The sequence below is a fragment of the Ochotona princeps genome, chromosome 21 (genome assembly GCF_030435755.1).
Source record: "Ochotona princeps isolate mOchPri1 chromosome 21, mOchPri1.hap1, whole genome shotgun sequence".
Taxonomy (NCBI): domain Eukaryota; kingdom Metazoa; phylum Chordata; class Mammalia; order Lagomorpha; family Ochotonidae; genus Ochotona; species Ochotona princeps.
Window position 1 is genome coordinate 10157720 of NC_080852.1, and position 19731 is coordinate 10177450.

The 19731-nt window shown below is 38.4% G+C and overlaps 1 protein-coding gene across 8 annotated transcripts in view; it reads right to left on the bottom strand.

Moving 5' to 3' along the window:
* Positions 1 to 8357: 8357 nt before the first annotated feature.
* Positions 8358 to 19731, bottom strand: part of MITF (melanocyte inducing transcription factor) — a 222271-nt gene continuing 210897 nt past the window's right edge. For 7 of the 8 annotated variants that reach the window (XM_036497421.2, XM_036497422.2, XM_004581608.4 and 4 more), the window contains exons 9-10: positions 18056 to 18203; positions 8358 to 11885 (exon numbers count right to left, since the gene is read on the bottom strand). In XM_036497421.2, coding sequence (XP_036353314.1) covers positions 11484 to 11885; positions 18056 to 18203 — 550 coding nt within the window. In that variant the 3' untranslated portion in view covers positions 8358 to 11483. The remainder of the gene's footprint in view (positions 11886 to 18055; positions 18204 to 19731) is intronic. The other variant, XM_058678964.1, reaches the window with a different exon arrangement.

The window sequence follows — 19731 nt, forward strand, 5'->3', positions numbered from 1 at the left end:
TGGGAAAGCAATGGAGGATGGCTCAAGTCCATGGGCCCATTAACTCATATGGGAGACCAGGAAGAAGCTCCTGGCTTTGGATCGGCTCAGCTCCAGCATTTGTAGCCATTTGGGGAGTGAACTAGCAGAAAATCTGCTTCTTTCCCTCTGCCTATTCTGTTCTCTATAAAATCTGCATTTCAAATAATATAGTCATCTTTTTAAAATTAATCTTAACAGATAAAATAAAATGGATAGTTCTTTAAACTCAGCACATTTAAAGCTATGGAAGCTGACACAATTGCCCTAAGTTTCCTTAGCTTACCATAATACATTAACACAATGTTCTGGACAAGCATTATTAGGTGGAATGGAAATGCATTTGTTTAATTGACTTCAATGCATGCTTTTTGTTTTGTTTTAACATATGTGTGTGTCCATTTACATATAAGTGCTTTTGCATGGATGAATATGCAAGAATGTTGCCAGAATTGAAAAAAAAGTATCAATGTTGCCGGTTAATTTAAATTTTAATTGGTGACTTATGACACACCCATGTTGAGTAAAACATAACTAAAAAACTAATCTAAATTAGCCTCTCAATTTTAATGTCATGGAAATATCTTAGCATTAAATGAGACCAATAGAGGACCCAGGTGATAGCCTAGTAGCTAAAATCCTCACCTTGCATGCACCAGAATCCCGTATGAGCACCAGTTCGTATCCTGGCTGCTCTATTTCCCATTCAGCTTCCTGCTTGTGGCCTGGGGAAAGCAGTCTAGGACAGCCGAAAGCCTTGGGACCCTGCACCTGTATGGGAGACCCGGAGGAAGCTTCTGGCTTAAGATCGGCTCAGCTCTGGCTGTTGTGGCCACTTGGGGAGTGAATCAGCAGGCTGAAAATCTATCTCCTTCTCTCTGTAGATCTGCCTTTCCAGTTAAAAAAAAAAAAAGAATAAATCTTTAAAAAAATGAAACCAATAGTATTGTTGAAATTTTAAGACTATCTTATGGCAAAAAGCAACATTTACAAACACAAAAAGTATTAGGGTAACACAGTATCATTGTGATATCAATGATATTTCATTTTCAAAGTTTTATGGAGATACCTTGCATTAGCCAAGAGTTGTTCTTCAGACAACAAATTAAAATGCTACTGATCCCCGATTCTGATGACAATACAATTATAACAGAAAGTGAAAGTCTTCTCTCCTTCTGCTTCTTAAGTTGCCTTATCCCCAATATTCTCATTGACAACTCAGGTCAAAACTTAACTCAAGAAGAGACTCCCCCATACCCTTATTTTCCTTGTACTGCTAAAGTTAGCACCTTAACTACTGTGCCAAAGGCCCAGCCCTGTTCTCTTCCTACACTAAATCATAGCATGAACAACACTTGTGCAGGTTTTGTTGCTTCTCATATAATTTTCAACTTTGTACAATGTGTATATGTATGACATTCAGCAGTTCTTCATCTCAAACCAGATATGATTAAAGAAGTTCAGTTGACAACAAAAGGAATAAGTATTAAATGCTGTTATCTAATCTTTTCTAATAATTCCAATAAACTGATAAAATCTGCCAACAGGTTTCACTAACCAAAGTAAGATACACTTCCCATGTGTTTTGCTTCCAATATTATAAAAGAACAAGTATATCTCATAAGCTTTGTTTAGGAAAACATGCAAAATCCTTAGATAGCTTTTAAATTCAAAATCAACTTCTCTTATCAAAGCTGCAGAGGGGAATTTAATTTGCTTTTGCTTAAGCAGAAAATATCTCATTAATATAATTACCAAAGCCATAAGTCCAGTAGGAAATGCTAAAATTTATGAATTAATAACACTGGAGTAAAGGATTAAGAATTATGGGCAGGAAAAGGAGAAGGAAGAGCAGACCAAAAAATTTTTATGTATAATAAGCGTCACCTCTTTGTAAGCATAGCTTCAACTTTTGTATCAAAAGATCCAAAATCCAGGTCTGTTTCAATTTCACAAAGCAATCCAGAGGAGAGAGGTAGATCAGTTCTGCCATATTCAACATTGGGCAACTACTTCTGGGTCCAAGAAGGTGAGTAACTGTCACTCTTTCCTAACAGAGGAGTAAGAAATGCAGGGATGGTAATACCCCACCAAGGGGAATTTAGTGACCCACTTGTTGAAAAGGAGGCTTGGAAATATAGAAACCAACAATTGGGTTACATATTGATTTAAAATTGGGGAAATTTTGCAACTAAAAGGAGGAGGAAGAAAGAAGAGATTTCAGGGGCTGGCACATTGACATAGCTGGCTATTCCTCCTCCCGCAGCGCAGGCATCCCATAAGGGCACCACTTGAGTGTCTTGGCTGCTCTACTTCCCATCCAGCTCCGTGCTTGTGGCCTGGGAAAGCAGCAGAGTTTGGGCCACAGCCTTGGGACCTTGCACCCACATGCAGGAGATCGCACGGACATTTCAGTACAGTGCATTTTCCCTCTTGGAGACATAACTGTCACTTGGTAATGACTGGCTCATCTTTTTTCCCAGGGCAGCAAACTTGAAGAGACTGGAAGGAAAGCAGAGAAGGTATGAGTGCTGTTGTCTGAGGTCTGCTAATGTGAAGCCCCCAAGGACACAGCTATATTACAACTCAGTGTAATAATGATCTTAAAGATCAACCTGTGTCAGCAAGCACAGGTAAAATTATAGTCATTATAATCTGTTTCAAGAGGCAGAGTACTACACCTGAGAAAACCTAGCATCAAAAATTGTGAAGTTACTTCAGCGGGGATTTGGTCTAGCAGTTGAGAGTGGGGGTTTGGTCCAGCAGGGGCCCCAGTACCTGTGCCTTCTGCTGCTGCTCCTCTTAGGTACATTAATAGGCAGCTGGATAAGAAATGGAGCATCTGCGACTTGAATTAATTAGTGCCCAAATAGGATGCTGGTGCTGTAAGCGGCAGCTTTACCCACTAAGCTACACTCAAGGCTGAAAAGGAGAATTTGAAGGAGGAATTTCTAATTTCCAGGACTACCCCTTCCCTTAGCACAGCACAGCTCGAGTATATTCCCTCCCCCTTGGCACTAATAACAGGCTTAGGATGAGATGTAGCAGTCATTTTCAGCCAAAGAGCCTCTGGGAGAAGAGACACATTTTCCAGAATGGCTGATGAACTACAAAGATGTATGTGGGATCATTAATCATTTTACCACTTTACAAAGGGAGTGGGGATATCTTAAAATGAACCAGCACAACTAAGGAGAATGCAACTAATAAACTAATAAACACAGTTATGAGTATCCAAGGTCATTTTTCTGAATTCCACTCCTGGAGCTTTCTGTTGTGTAAATTGATATTCCTCCCCACTCCCTTTTGGGGAGGGTGCGGTTAAGTCAAATGGAATTTGGTTTCTGCCACATGCAACAGAAAACATCTTGATAACCCAGTGGACTTTGGCAATGTCAGAAGTTAAGGATCCATGTCCATTTCAAGGAATATGTGTTTAGTGAATACTATGAAAATTTTATTGCAAAACTCAGGTCTTGGATCTCCATCTGATATAACATTGATTGAAGGGAGTTCAGAGTCAAAAAGTAATTTGGAGACACAACTATATGACTTTCATACTTTGTTGCCATTCCTTTCTATTCCTGGGATTAACGGTAGCGGAAAATCTCAAATTGGTGATGCATCTGGAATGGCAAGATACTGGTCGAGGTGAAGTTTGTCTAAGCTTCTTGAAGTTTGTCTAACCTTGTTGAAGCCTACAGTAATGGCTATATGCATTTGGGGCAGCACTGAGGAAGCCACTTAGCATGCTCACATCCCATACCAGAGTGTGTGGGTTTGAGTTGGAATCAGGAGAGTGCTTGCTAATGGCTCAAACACTTGGGTGCTTACTACCCATGTGGGAGACCCTATCTGAACCTGCCTTGGCCTCCAGCGTGCCAGCATTCATGGAGTGAACCAGCAGATCTGTGTCTCTCTGCCTCACTGAGTAATTAAGTCAACAGGAATCTTTAAGAACAAGTATCTGTTGTTTTGCTTACTTTCTTCTCCCCCTTTTGAAAGTGGCACCACCCGTTCATGACCAGGAAACCATGCCTCTTTTTCCTTTAATCCACATGCTTTAGATGCTGCTAAGAAACTCTAAGAATGCCAACAAGTGTGTTCCATCATAGGATCATGTTGATAAGACCCAAACAGGCTTGGTCAGAAGGAATACAGAGACTTTACCAATGGGGAAAGATATGTTGGTTTTCCACTTGACTTTGCAACTGCCAGTGAGGGCTGCATGGAGAAGAGATGCCTGCAAAAACGATGGCAGAGACAAGACAATTAGAGATAGGAAGATCAAATGCCCTGTTTGAGACTGTGAAGCCAGGTGCATGAAACCACATTTGTCTTTTAGACCTTACAGTAAAATGAATCCATAAATTCCTGTTTTACTGGAGTAGTAGTCCTCTGTTCATCATGTACTTTTTAGCCAAAGTAGTGACTGGAAAAAAAAACCACAACACTTCAAAAGAGGTATCAAGTGAAAGAAAGCTCCAGTCTCATCTGCAAGCAAGGGAAAACCATGCTAATATTTTTTTTTTCTTAGGCTGTGTAATTCGGGGTGTTTAAATTCTATAATGTTGGCCAACACTCTAATAATATACTGCAGGTGTATGGTTCATCTAACCTTTGTGATGACTGGCCTACCGACAGTTAACAGTCAAACTTTTAATATACAACCAGATCCATCTCTTAGATCTGCCTCCCTTAAAAGAAATCATTGATAACTCTATGTCATATATAGTACCATATAATTCTTCCTAATGCTTCTACCAAGGATCCATGGGCAGGACCTAAACTTATAAACCAATTAGCCTGTAGCCAAGATCACCACCTTATATCCCAAACTTCAGATAGTCTTAAAGAAGTGGGAGTCATGAATATAGTGTCCTTTTTGTTTTACAACTCATAGAAAGGTAAATTGAATGTGTTACTAATATTTCTGTTCTAATTAAAAATAAACACATAATTACTTCTTGAAGTGAAGAATAAGATATTTTAAATAGTAATTCCATACGATCATTGGATATGAAAATCTAGGCTAATTTATCTTTTCAGGACTAATGAATTTTAATGACAATTATTTATACCTGCAGAATCATAAAAAAACAGAAGTTTTCTTTTTTTTTTTATCAATGCAATATAGTATCTGTAAAAATTTCCCAACTGTGCTCCTTGGAACCATTAGCCAGTGTTTTACCCAATGGGGCATGCATGTGGGCATGTGTGTGCATGCAGGCACACACACATACCCACATACTCCCACGGCCAAAAAAGATTGGGAAACATAATATACTGTTCCCAGTCTGAAAACTCTCAAGACACATTAGCATATTTTAGAATGTGAGAAGTCTTACAGTAGAGATGCCTGTTCAAATTTGTTTAGCCCAGCACATCCCCAAGTTAACTTTGTCAAAATTAACTATAGCATTTTGCCCTCCGGCCCCACCTCCAAATTCCCATTCTCTAAGGCTTTCTGAACAGCTTGTAGAACTAGTTCCATAAAGCGACGTTTGGGAAACACTAGTTTAGTGGTTTCTAGCTACACAGATTTTGCTGCCTGAATAATATGTAAGGAATTTTGAGTGACAATTGCACCCATTTGGATACATCTTCAACTGATTCCATAATTAGAAATTTAAAATGCAAATTTTTCAAAGCAAACTGTCTTTTCCATTGCAACATGTTGCTAAGATTTATTTGATTTTGTGTATACTCACATTACTTTCCAGTATATCTGGTATAGGTAATAGGCTCAAAAGAACAAAAATATGACTGACCATGTCTAAGTAATATGTAAAGACAGGAATTTATCATTTTAATAAGTCAAGTTTATCCTTTAATTTTTTGAGGGGGGTTGGTTTACATGTCTCTTAAGAAAATGGAAGCATCTTCATTTATACTTTATGCAAGATATACATTGTGGATTCCATGTTAGTATGGGCAAAGACACAAAACCACTACTCTGAATCTCAGTTATGGCTAAACAAATTAAGAGATCACCACCACTTCTCTTTAAATAAAATGAAATTCTAACTTTACAACATTCCCCTTAAATGATTTTTGCTCACACTATTTGGCCATGCATTAAATCTTGGCATACACACACATGCCCCAGGATAATTCTAAAGGTACATTTATGATTTATATTGTCTAGGTGTTGGCGATTAGAGTCATTCCTCAGATGGTATTCCAAAAGAGTGATCAAAACGAAGCACAGTTGAAAATAAAACCCTGAAAAACATTTCAATATTGATAGGAAAGTGAACAGACAGGATATAGTTGAGACACCATGCTTAGCCGCATAACATCAGTGCTTATCACAAAGGATTACCAAATTTAATTCTCTACGAAATATGATAATGATTTCAGCCTCACCAAGGCACATTTTCTGGAAATAATGTAGTATAATTATTCTCATGGCAGCAGCACATATGCAGAGTATATGAATGTAACACAATGTAGATTTAGGTCATTTGTGTTGAAGATACTCTTTAAATGTGATAAATTAGGCTAAAATATTCTAAACACAGGTCCTCTCCTCCAGCTTAGCCCAAGACTCTTGTTACTTTTGCTGTCAAACAAATATTAGACTGTTGTTCGTTACAATGCAATGTTTCTTCAGTGTGGCACCTGTGCTCACTGCTGGGTCACTGAATGGTTTAGGATGTTCCAAAAAGTATTTTCTATTTAAAGTATTATTTATTTAATCTGAAAGGCAGACAGGCAGAGATATCCCATCCACTGGTTCACTCCTCAAATGTATACAGAGAGCCAGGTTAGGACCAAACTGAAACTAGAAGCAGGAACTTATTCTGGGTCCCTGACATGAATGGCAGGGACCTAAGTACCTTGTAGGAAGCTGGAGCCAGGAACATAGCCATGGTTCAAACCAAGGAACTTTGACACAAGGTTTGGGCACCCCAAGTGGCATCATACCCATGAAAACGCATTTTTCTGTTTCAACAATAAAGGTGATTATAGTCCTAATATAAAAATGACTAACATTTACTGAGCATTTATTACGCTCTAGTATATTAACTTGGAATGGTTTTCACAAGACCAGCTTGTAGTAGGAAGTAACTATTATTAGGTCCAATAAACAGAATAGAATTCAGGACAAAGGGAGGCTAAGTAGTTGGCTTAAAATCAAATAGCTGGAAAAGGGTAAAGTTTTAAAAGATGGTTAGCCAGGAACCCATGCTTGTCAATTCATGATTTTTAAAATACTGGGGAAATAAAAAAATTAAGATACATAATCGATATATGTGCCATAAATTTATTTAAGTTGTAGGTCAATGTTGGATGTTCAGGTTACATTTCCTTAATATATAATTTGTGTGTGTGTGTGTGTGTGTGTGTATGTGTGTGTGTGTATGTGTTTGAGAGACAGAGAAGGGTGGAAGTTGGATAATAAAGATCTTCATGGGCAATGAAATGATTGTTAATAGGCAAGTGACAGGGTAGAAATGGATTAAAGTGCTGCTGTTGAGCATTCCTTAGATAGCAAGATTCAACTTTCAACTTACCTGCTTTTGATTCTGTCCCCTAAACTTCTCTTGTTCAGACAGAAAAATCTTCCTACTTTTATACATTTTGAAGGCTTCACAAGTCATATTTCTATGGGAAATATAAATAATTCAAATAACTCTGGAAAAGAAAGGCCTCAATTATTATATATTATAATTTCAAGAAAAATTAAACTTAAGAAAAAACTGACAGATCAGAAGTATTACAGGAAGTTTCTTGCTCATTTTCTCCAGAGGTTAAACCAGAATATATTTTTTAAAAGGGCAGAAGTTTAAGGTCTGGCTAGGGAATAAAGACATGTTTTGTCTGACACTTCCCAATTCAAATCCAACATTTATCAAATGATTCTTAAGTACTGTATTAAAAAAAAAGTCAAGAGCTGGCAGCCTGGGTATATTAAGCTTTCATTATTGTAAATTTGTATTTTAAAAACCCAATATCTTTTCTGTAAATATGCAAGGGTTTCTCTGACAATTTCTCTTTTTGTAAAGCCACCTCTTGCTGGAACACTTTAAATAAAACTCCTATATGGAAAATGAATTCTTGGCATTTGGGAGTTTAAGATCTCCCCAAATTCAGAGGGGGAGAGAAAAGCGGCATAATTATGTGCATCTGAGTGCAAGTCACAAAGTAATCAAAAATGTTTAAAGCCGAAAAGCAACATCTTAGAGCGGCATTTAAGACAAAAAAAAAAAGTACTCAGTGGCATTTTAAAATTTTTCATGCAATTTGTTATTCATTAAATCAGAAGAAAATGTGCACTATTTTTTCATAAGGCAAACAATATTCAAAATTGTAATTAACACAACGGCCAGCACTGTGTGAAAAACCAAATGCTTTAATGAGGCTATCAAGAACAACAGTTCAATTGTTTCATTGGATACATGAATATTGATCCATAAAATACAGTGCTATGGACCATACAGAAATTACTGCTGCAAACAACAGCAGGCAGCTATTATTAACATTACAGTACCAAGCGTCCGTAAGAGACAGTCATTTGTCTTTTTTTTTTTTAAGCAAGAAATAGGGTTTATTTTATACTGTTATCAACATAAAACTTCTCCCCAGTGCATTTTTCAAAAATATTCATAAGTGCATGCCTTTGTGCTTCATATCTTTTTACTTCCTATTTTGTTGTTGTTATTGCTTTATTGTTTAAAAACAACCGCAAGGGACTCTGTCATCTTAGGTATGACCATGTTAGGTTGGTTGTATATTTTTGGCAAAGTCAGAAGGTTTGGTATTTCCATTGCCTTATGCAGAGGCAGGTGAACAATTTGGCATATTGGACTCTCTGCATAGAGGCCCAACCCCAAGTCACAATTCTGCACCCAGGGGCATGGGGGAGGTGGTGCAGATCATTGTCTTGTTACAAACAAGAAGGCCAAACCACTGTCTCTTCACTTAACCAGTCCCTAAGACAAATCCACAATCTATTTGGCAAAAAAAATAAATAAATAAAACCACCCCCAAAGTTTTAGCAATTCTCCTAGACTTGCTCACCTGCCACTCCCCAAAATTGTCTTTTAAAAAGAAGGGAATGGTAAAACAGGCAATGACAAGCATAGGAGTTGCAAGACAGGGCAGTGGTAGAAAATGCCATACTTCCTCTCCACAAAGCTTTTTATGTGGTTGCCTACCCATGGCCATATTCCCTCAGCCATGGATCACTCAATTTTGTTCTATTTTTAGAAACTCTCAAAAGCAGCTAAGGAAGTCCATCATCCCAGTATTAGGATCTTCGGCTTTTGCACCTAGCCCCTCCCCCTATATAAATATGATGAGAAAAATAGACAAGGCTATGATTGTATCAATGAATACTATGGTACAATTAAGCTGTCCATGCAGATTTGCACTGCTATTCTAGGAAAAGAGCTATACAAGTAAGGGAGTTGAAAGAATGGGAGCTAACTTTCCCGACCCCCTTAATAAAGCTATAAAACTGATAGCATCATCAGTGTTTCCAATGATCTTCATTGACCAATGTGCATGGGATCGATGCAACTGATTATTGTTCACTTAACCCATTATTCCAACATCTGACACTCATTCCTTATTTCTAATCCCTCCATCACCCATTCACATTTGACACTGAAACACCTTTTTTTTTTTTAAAGCCTCCTGAATAAGGTTTCCTGATGAAAGAAGTTGGCACTCTGTCACTAAAATATATTTAATATTAAAAATATCTGAATGAAATTTGGAAGCTCTTATATTGTCTACATAGGCACCATGCTACATGTTCTTCTCAACTACTAATACCACCTTGAAACTTTCTCTTACATTACAGTTCAGTCAGTGCTAGTCCTGAAAGACTACTACTATATTTAAGGCACTTCATTCTGAATGGATATGCTTTATGTCAGTCACTATTCAATTGCAGGCTGCTTCTGAGCAATCCTATTCAACAGCCTGGTTCCTAACACTATGTGACATCTGTATAAAATGTCTAGGCTTGATACGTGTAACACTACTGTTATTGCATAGGGCTATACAAGTAGATAATTCACTGAAACTACATTTACAACACTGCTGCTTGTTAAAACATTGTTATCAAGTAACAGTAATTTGCCAATACAGTATTTTATCGCTTTAAAAAATTTCAGCAAGTTTGCTAAAATAAAACCCCAATTTAAATGATCATCATGGGTGTAGAATGCCATGGTTATGGCTCCAAGAATATTGCTATTTTTATATCCTAAAAATAAATATGTAAGTTAATTCCTGCTAGAAAGCTTGGTTCTAACCTACTTATACCTTAAATGTGTGTTGAAAAACAGTTCTGAATGAGATTGTAATATACAAAATATTTGCAAAGCTCTCTTTAAACGCAAGACCTTGCATAAAAGTTTTCTATTTCATGGGTGTATAAAGAATGCAGAAAACCACCAGTGAGTTGTAAAAATATTGAAAACTTGCCATTTTAAGATGCATATTCTTACAAATTAATACAAACATATTGAAAAGAATGAATGATAATAAAGAATCTGTACAAATCAAATGAACACTAAAACATAATTTAAAAATAAAAATAGCAAAGCCAATTAGAAATATGCCCAGTTCAGTTGTCTTATCAAAATCAAAAATGGAAAAAAAAGCAAAACAAATTTTCAGTGCTCCTCAATATTGTACTTGGAGAGGACATTCATTCCTGTTTCAAAATAAAGTCCATCTTTGTGAAAAATTAAATGACATTCATCAATTCAGTAAAGAAGAAAACTGTAACAGCACATTGGGAAGACCTGGCTGTTTCAGAGCCCGGGTCTAACGCCCTTCACCTTGTGTGGGAATCAGTCATGTTTCCTGACAGGACAACCCTCATGAAAATGGCTGCTCTAGCTTTCCTTTTTATTATTATTATTTTTTGGTCTTTTACATAATATAGTAGTTCTTTAAATAGTTTTCAGTATAAAGACTAAAGGATGCTAGAAGGATACTGTATCTTTAAGGCAGTCCCAATGAATCAATACATTTATAAAATGAAAGAGAAGATGGATTCCTGTCTCTTTCTCTCTCCTTACTTTCTCATTGTCTTCTTCTGGTTACTTCCCATTCTCTCAGTTAAATTTTACATTTAATTTCCAAGGAAGTCACAGGCATAAAAATCTCAAATCAAGTTTTCCCCTGAATAAAAATGGACAGGCATGTCTGATGCAAACTCCTCTTGCTTGCTCAGAAAGCTAAAGTCTGTGGCAAATTCAGTTCACAGATACAGCACACTTACTGTACAATACTTTGGAGGCATTTGTAGTTGTAAAATAGAATATACAAGTCCGTTTCACAAAATTCTAAAAATAAAACATATCCTGGGCTATCCATAAAGCATGAAAAAAATTCCATATTAAAGGAAAATTATCAAGAAAACCCCTTCAGGTAAATTATTAAATCTACAGATCAAGATAAGAAGCAGTCTGTGAGGACACAAGGGCAGGCAGGACTGGCTAGCAAGCATGTTCCGTTTCTTCCATGCTCATACTGCTCCGACGGCTGCTTGTTTTGGAAGCTCCAGGAGACACTGACGAGAGGAGTGGATCTGTCACGCCTGCGGGAGAAAGCGTGTCGTCCATCAGGATGTCTTCCAGTTTGGATCCCATCTTGGTCGGGACACCGTAGGCTTGGCTGCTCTCGGTCCCAGTCCCGAGGCTGTTGTTGAAGGTGATGGTGCCATCTGTGAGATCAAGGGTTGTGGGACAAGTGAGGTCTGCATGGCGCTGCAGGAGTTCCTGGTTGCAGTTCTCCAGAACAGGTTCTTGCTTGATGATCCGATTCACCAAATCTGGAGAGCAGAGACCCGTGGACGGAATGAGGGAAATCCCATGCGCCCGAGCCTGCATTTCAAGTTCCTGCAATCAAAATAAAAGTCAGACCCTGAAATAGGCAGGGCAGAGAAATAACTCTATACTATCCGGTCATGATGGATATGTGTACGAGACATTTGTCCAAACCTACACGGTGTACTATACCAAAGGTGAATGCTGACTGGATGGAGTGTGGAAAATAGGCACCAAAGCACAGTCAGATAAAAGCGGTTTGTTCTGGTGTTCCAATGCATAGGAGGGCAATTTTAGTTCCCAATCATGTATTATATGCTGTGTAGAAGTGTTATTGGGCCTGGCAGCGTGGCCTAGCGGCTAAAGTCCTCGCCTTGAACACGCCAGGATCCCATATGGGCACCAGTTCTAATCCCGGTGGCTCCACTTCCCATCCAGCTCCCTGCTTGTGGCCTGGGAAAGCAGTTGAGGACAGCCCAATGCATTGGGACCCTGCACCTGCGTGGGAGACCCGGAAGAGCTCCTGGCTCCTGGCTTCAGATTAGCTCAGCTCCAGCCATTGCAGCCACTTGAAGAGTGAATCATCGGATGGAAGATCTTCCTCTCTGTCTCTCCTCCTCTCTGTATATCTGACTTTGTAATAAAATAAATAAATATTAAAAGAAAGAAGTGTTATACATTCAATAAAATTTTAAACACATTTTTAAAGATGATGGACTTTTGGAGGATATCAAAATGTCAGTGGGTATTAACACATACCTTTCTGATGAGAGATGTTGCTTGCATCCTAAGATGCATGTGTAGGGATAAGAGGTGTATAGGAAATCTCTGTAGATTCCAATCCATTTTGCTATGAACCTAAAACTGCCCTTAAGAGAATTCTACCACAAAAAAAAGCTTCAGCTACTTGGAGGAAAAACAATAAATGCTCAAAATGAAAAAAAAGCTTAAAAAATTTCTTTTAATTAATATACTCTGAACTTCCCAGGAGTATTGAAAGTACACAGATATGAATAACTCCAATGAAGAAAAATGAAGAAATATAAAAATAAAAATTTTAATTGTGAATTGACGTAAGGAAAATAGTAAGTAAATAATAATACTGTTCCAGGGCCTCCAAACTGTGCAGTTTAACTTCAATGTGCAACAATCAACTCATAGGCCATTGGGAGAAATTTTGAGATTTAAGGAGAACTACTAAATTTTTTAAGAACTATTAAATTTAAGAATGGTTTTCAGTTTCAGCAAAGGAGATTATGCCACATATTTTCTGATCACACAGTATTGTAAAGCTGGGACTCTGGACATTGCTGTGATTTAAAAATGCGACCCTGTGAATATCAACAGACACTGGGAAACATGAGTGGTAATATACAATCTGATTTACAGTGTTAAAAGCTGTGCAGTGCTTAAAAGTCATACATGTCCTAATAAGTAATGGAGTTATTTAAAATGAAAATTAACCTGGTGGTTAAGATGCCTTTGTCCCATAGTTTGTGATGTCAATTTCCTACTCATGCAGGCCCTGGGAAGCAATGGCAAGGTCAAGTAATTTGGTTTCTACCACCCATGTGGGAGACCTGGACTGCATTTGAACACCCAGTATAATCCTGGCTACTGGGTGCATTTGGGGAGTGATATAGTAGACACAAGCCTTTTCTTCGTCTTTCTGCCCCTCAGATAGATGCAAATTTAAAAACCAAAAATAAATAGAAAATATTAAATATAGTGGGGCCAGCACAATGGCTCAATTGGCTAATTTTCCATCTACATTGCCAGCATTCCATATGGGTGCTGGTTTGAGTCCCAGCTGCTACACTTTCCATCCAGCTCCCTATTTGTAGCCTGGGAAAGCAGTGGAGGATGGGGTCAAAGCCTTGGGACCCTGCAGAGCATGCAGGGGACCCCATACCCATGTTGAAGACCTGGAAGAGGCTCCTGGCTCCTGGCTTCAGAATGGCTCAGCTCAGACCATTGCAGCCATTAAGGACATGAACCAGAGGATGGAGGATCTTTCTCTCATCTCACCTTCTCTCTTTAAAAGCTGCCTTTCCAATGCAAATAAATAATTTTAAAAAATAGGAAGTATGCTAATGAAACAATGGAATTTAAAGAAAAAGCTTCGTCTTTAACAAAACTTATCTGAAAGGCAGATGAGTTAGAGATGGATCGTCCATTTGCCAGTTCACTCCAAATGCATGTAACAGCTAACACTGGCCCAGGCTGAAGCCAGGAGCCTGTAACTCCAGGCAGGTGTCCCACCTGAGTGGCAGCAACCCAATGCACATGAACCATCATTACCCAGGGTGCACTTTAGTAACGGGCTAGAAGTAGACTCAGTGCCAGGACATGAACCCAGGCGCCCTGCTGTGGAACATGGGCATCCACAAAAGTGTCTCAGCCACTGTACCAAGTACCCTCAGCCCCCATTAAGAAATGACTTTAAAAATTAGACTGAAATAAAAATCCCATTTTTCTTTCCATTTACATGGTTTTTTTTTCCCACATGCCTACTAAATGTTTAGGACCTGATACCTAATAAGTTATTTTGACCTGATGAGAATAGGTGAAAAGTACTAAGACATGAATGGTGTCATGTACTAAAAATATCTGGGTAGTGATGGCAAAAGGCGAGAAGGTTTCATGTAAATAACTGAAGTATTAGAAACATCATTTAACTCAACTTACCATGACAGAAACAAATTACTTAAAATTTGTTTTCAGCAAATTCTCATTGACACAATGAATAATTCTTTCTCATATATTCTTCAAACATTTTCTTACTGTGGGCTGAAATGTGACTGTTTCACTTCAAATTCTTGGGTTGAAGTCCTAACCTTTAGTACTATGGGATGTGACTGTATCTAGAGAAAGGATCTTTATAGAGGTAATCAGGTTAAGGTGCGGGTTATAAGGGTGGGTCCTAATCCCACAGTACCAGTGTTTTTAAAGAAGAGGATACTGGGATCCAGACACACAGAGGGACGGTCTTGTGATAATCCAGGAGGAAATCAATGAAGACAAGCCCAGGAGGGAGGTCAAAATTACCTTCTGTTGTTTAATGCACACAGTTACGGTAGCGGTCACTGCAATATACTTCTCAAATCTTGGTGACTCCCCTACTACATCAGTTCAAACACTTTGACAGCAAACTGCTATGGTTTGACTGTGGCCCTTATAACACTGGAGTTGGCCCCTAACACCTTATTTTAATTATATTGATGGTGGAAACAATGAAATTATGTTAGCTGGAGGTGGGATCTTTGGGGAGTGAGTTGGTCTGGTCATTAGGACACAGCCCCTGTGATTAAATCATGGTAGCTTTATAAGAGACCATAGAGACACAGATATTCCATTTCTTATCACCATAGTGATGCTCTGTTCAGTGTTATGCCAAGAATGGTGTCGCTAGAGGCTCACCCAATCTGCTGGGTCTGTGACCCTTCAGAACCACCGGCCAAAATAAACTATTTTTCTTTATAAGTTAGGCTGCTTCCGATATATTTTTTTAAATAGTTGTACAAAGCTAACATGTAAGTTCTTTCCTGTTTTGTTTCCTTTCTGAGTATCCCTGGATATCCTTAAAATGAACTACAGTCACCTCAGCTGATCCTGGTAGGCATCCCTCCTCTACGTGCCAATGCCAGCTTTACTGTGATGGGATGATATATGGTCATAATATAAAAAATTACAGCAACATTGTCAGAGAAGGAAAGTATTTTCCACATGATATGACCTATCAACCTTTGCCCACAGGCCTATACAAAAGTGTGCTCCCACAAGTTAGACTTAGTCTATATTAAAAGCTGCTGGATCTACAAGATTTTTCTCTTGTACTAGATACAAGTAAGAGACGGGAGCCTGGGGTGTCCCGCAGTGTTTGTTATGTTCCTTTAGACAACCTCCAGAGACACAAGTCTCTCCAGGCATAATTTTAAAGCCCCGGGCTGTTTAAGAAAATGGCAGTTCCATTAAATATTAAGGTTTCATGCTCTTTCTTCTGTAAAAATTTTTGCATGCATCACTTAGAGTGAAAATGAAAGGAAGCCCTTAGGCCTGTGCTGAAAACCTGGACTGTTCGTAGGTCTATGGCTACGTGCTAATCAGAACTGCACCTCCACACGTGCAGTTTGTCTTTTTGGAAAAAAAAAATTAATTTGGACTAAGACAAATATCTTACTCAAATCCTTTGTTCCTGAATTAAAATCATGATCACTGAATTAAGGTATTTCTTAGATTTCTTTTTTTTTTTTTTATGTATAGATCTTTACCAATGAGACAAAATCGAGAATAAACTCTCACATTTATAGTCAACTGGCTTCCAATTAGCATCTCAAAATGCTAGAGTAAAGAATAGTCCTCTCAAAAAATACTGCTGGTACAACTTATATTCACACATAAAGAAATGAAGCTGGATTCCCACCTTGCACCATATAAAATTTTTCACTGAAAATTGTTCCAAGATACAAATACAAGAATTAGAACTATGCAATTCAAAGAAAACATAGGTATAAATCCTTGTGACCTTGGATTATAACTTCTTTCTTTTTTTTTTTTGTAAAGATTTTATTGTTTTTTTTGTTTGTTTGTTTGTTTGTTTTTTTTAGATTTCTAACTTAAGTGATAAATTCTATCTAGAGAACTCTGGCTTCATTCTGTCACAGAATTTTTCCAACTGAAGATGTTTCTATGATGTGCAGAAGTTTCCAAAGGTGGCCTCAAGAATACTGAATGAAATTCAAGATATCACCATGGAGTTTCCAATGCACATATTTCACAATATTCAAATCTCACATGCATGTACATGTTTGGAACTATAAAAAATCCTAGAATCTCTCTCAAAATATTTGTAATATTTGTATAAGGAAACAACACAGCAGAAGCCGCTTTAATAAATGAGTATACAAAGTGCAAGAGCTTAAATATCTGTGGCTCCTCATTAAAGCAATGAGATGTAAACAAAAAAGCCAAAAGAGGAAGGTTTTTCGATTACACAGAAACTTCAGTTCACTAGTTAGACTCTAAAAAGGCACTCCCCAGAGAAGAGCTGCCCTCCGTCTCCCCACTCCACGTTCTCCAATTATGAAGGAGCATTTGAAAGATTGTTGATCATCACTATAAATAAAGCACTGTGTTCACTAAGTACAAAGTCCAGATGAAAACTATCAGGGCGGGCCCAGCAGCGTGGCCTAGTGGCTAAAGTCCTCGCTTCAAACACGCCGGGATCCCATATGGGCACCGGTTCTAAGCCCGGCAGCTCCACTGCCCATCCAGCTCCCCGCTTGTGGCCTGGGAAAGCAGTCGAGGACAGCCCAAAGCCTTGGGACCCTGCACCTGCGTGGGAGACCTGGAGGAGGTTCCTGGCTCCTGGCTGCTGGCTACGGATCAGCACAGCACTGGCTGTTGCGGTCACTTGGGGAGTGAATCATCAGACAGAAGATCTTCCTCTCTGTCTCTCCTCCTCTCTGTATATCTGACTTTCCAACAAAAATAAAAATAAATTTTAAAAAAAAGAAAACTATCAGGGAAACATCATAGTATCCAAAGTATCATACTTTTCATTTCCATTCTCTAAAGTAACTCCATAGATACTTGCATTGGAAACCTGAAAACACTTCTTGCTCTATAACAAAATTTGGTTCCATCAGGTCCACCTGACCAACAACATTATGCTTTTTTTTTTTTTTTTCAGGATTTAGAGGCGGAATGATAGAGAGCAAGCTCCTGTTCACCTGCAAATGCTCCCTTGCCTAGGCTGTGCAGGGTCTAAAGCCAGGAGCTAGGAGCTTATTCCAAGTCTCCTATGGATGGGAGGGGGTCAACGACTGTGCTAAATCACCAATGAAAGCACAACAAATTTGGATCGTGTGACACTTCACAAACCATGAAATGAGCACTTTATATTTGTAAGAGCTGAAACAAAAAGGCGAATCCAGATTTGTTCAACTTTTGTTGGAAACAAACACAGTATGGGCAAGTCAAACATGCCACCCTGCACATGTTTTAGAATGATGGTCAGAGTGCTAAGAGTACTGATTTGCAGGGACCGGACAACAGGGATAGCGTGTTACAGACACATTTTTTACAAGTTGGCAAATTCACAGATAGGGAATCCAGGAATAATAAGGATCATCTGCAGTAGCAGCATGAAGGTCAACTCCCTTATGGTTCATTATATTCTTCCTCCTCCCATCTGGAAGTCAGCAATGTGTGGTAAACGTGACCTAAGACACGCCAGGTACCTGAATTCTGAGCAACAAATGCCGGTTAGCGTGCTCCAATTTCTTCTGTCTGTTTTCAAGTTCTTTTGCTCGCTGCTGTTCTCGTTGCAATTTTCGGATATAGTCAACAGATGCTTTTAAAATGGTTCCCTTGTTCCAGCGCATGTCTCTGTGATGAAAATGGAGAAAATGGACTTTTATTTTTTTTTCAGATTTGAAGCGCTATGGAAATATTCAAGGAATTTTCAAAAAGATGCAGTCACAGTTTTTAACGATATAATAACAATTGTACAGTAGTAACAACCATCACTCATTGAGCACTTGCTGCATGTTGGCTACTGTTGACCCACTTTGTGTACAGTATTATGCTTAACACAAAACCTGGTGTTGTGTGGACATAAAGGCATGTCAACAAAGAGTCAGATCAACTTGCCCTCGGCCATGGAGCTACTATAAGGTGGAATATCAAGACTTACATTTGGGTCTGCTGATCACAAAGTCAGTGTTCTTAAACAGTAGTTATGGTTATTATCTAATTTCTCTCTGTATCTGAAATAGTTATTATCTAATCTCTCTGTTTTATCTGCTTTCCTCATCTCTAAGACAGTGAAGCTATGTGTCTATGGGGAAACTCATAAGCATGTTGCTGTTCACTAGGCACTTTATGGGAATGTTCTATATAAAGTTTGGAACACAGTTCAAATATTGCAGCAGGTACTACGTTAAGGGCCCAACATAAAAGTGATTGCAGTAGTATTACTGATTAGCTATATTCAGCAGCATTTATGATGTACCTATTTCTTTTTAGTCATTTCAATTCATTCAATCTTGGCAAACTCAAAGGGTAAAAACTATAATCGTGCCCATTTTACTGGCTAGAAACTAAAGCACACAGAGATTAAGTGATTTCCCAAGGTTGCAGAGGTAGCGGCAGAGCCAAGAAACCTGGAGAACCTAGCTAGCTACACATACCCTGTCAATTGCTATACAACTAGACCAGGCAGGCATATTCTGATGACCTTCCTCCACCTCCAATTTCAGCAGGGGAGAATCAAATGAAGCAGACGAATATAAGTGTCCCCAAGCTCCCACACCTGGTTAGAGAATATCTGGGAATTCCGACCCAAATTCCTACCCAAGAATGCTTCTCAATTCTTAACCAGTGTATCTATAATGTATTTATATATGAGAAAATGAAGGACACCATCAAAATGTAGGTGAAAGGCTTTAGAACACTCAAAAAATCATAAATATATTTCCATGTTATTCTAATCTGAATTTTTAAAGACAATCTTCATAAAAATGATGACAATAGCAATGATGAAAACAAAAAGCATTTACTTATAGAAAATCATCTATCCTGTAATCTATAACTGCTAAGAGAAGATTGGAAGTATCCTATGGGACATGTAAATGACAGGTCATTAAAACAACTCACCAGGTAACTGAACCTCGTATGGGTTAGATGCAGAACAAAACAGAAATTCTCCCATGAGGTGGGGGTGGAGTGGGTTATGACAGTCCCCTGAGAATTTTCTGGTGTTAGTCTCTGGGGTTCCTGTACCAAAGATGCCAACTCAGGGAGCTGTCTTGAGATACCCAGGGTTAGCTAATGTTCAGAACTGAAATCAAAGTGCAGAAACCAGCAGCCAGAGAGAAATGGAATTATAGTGAATGATGCTTCATCCAGGCTAATA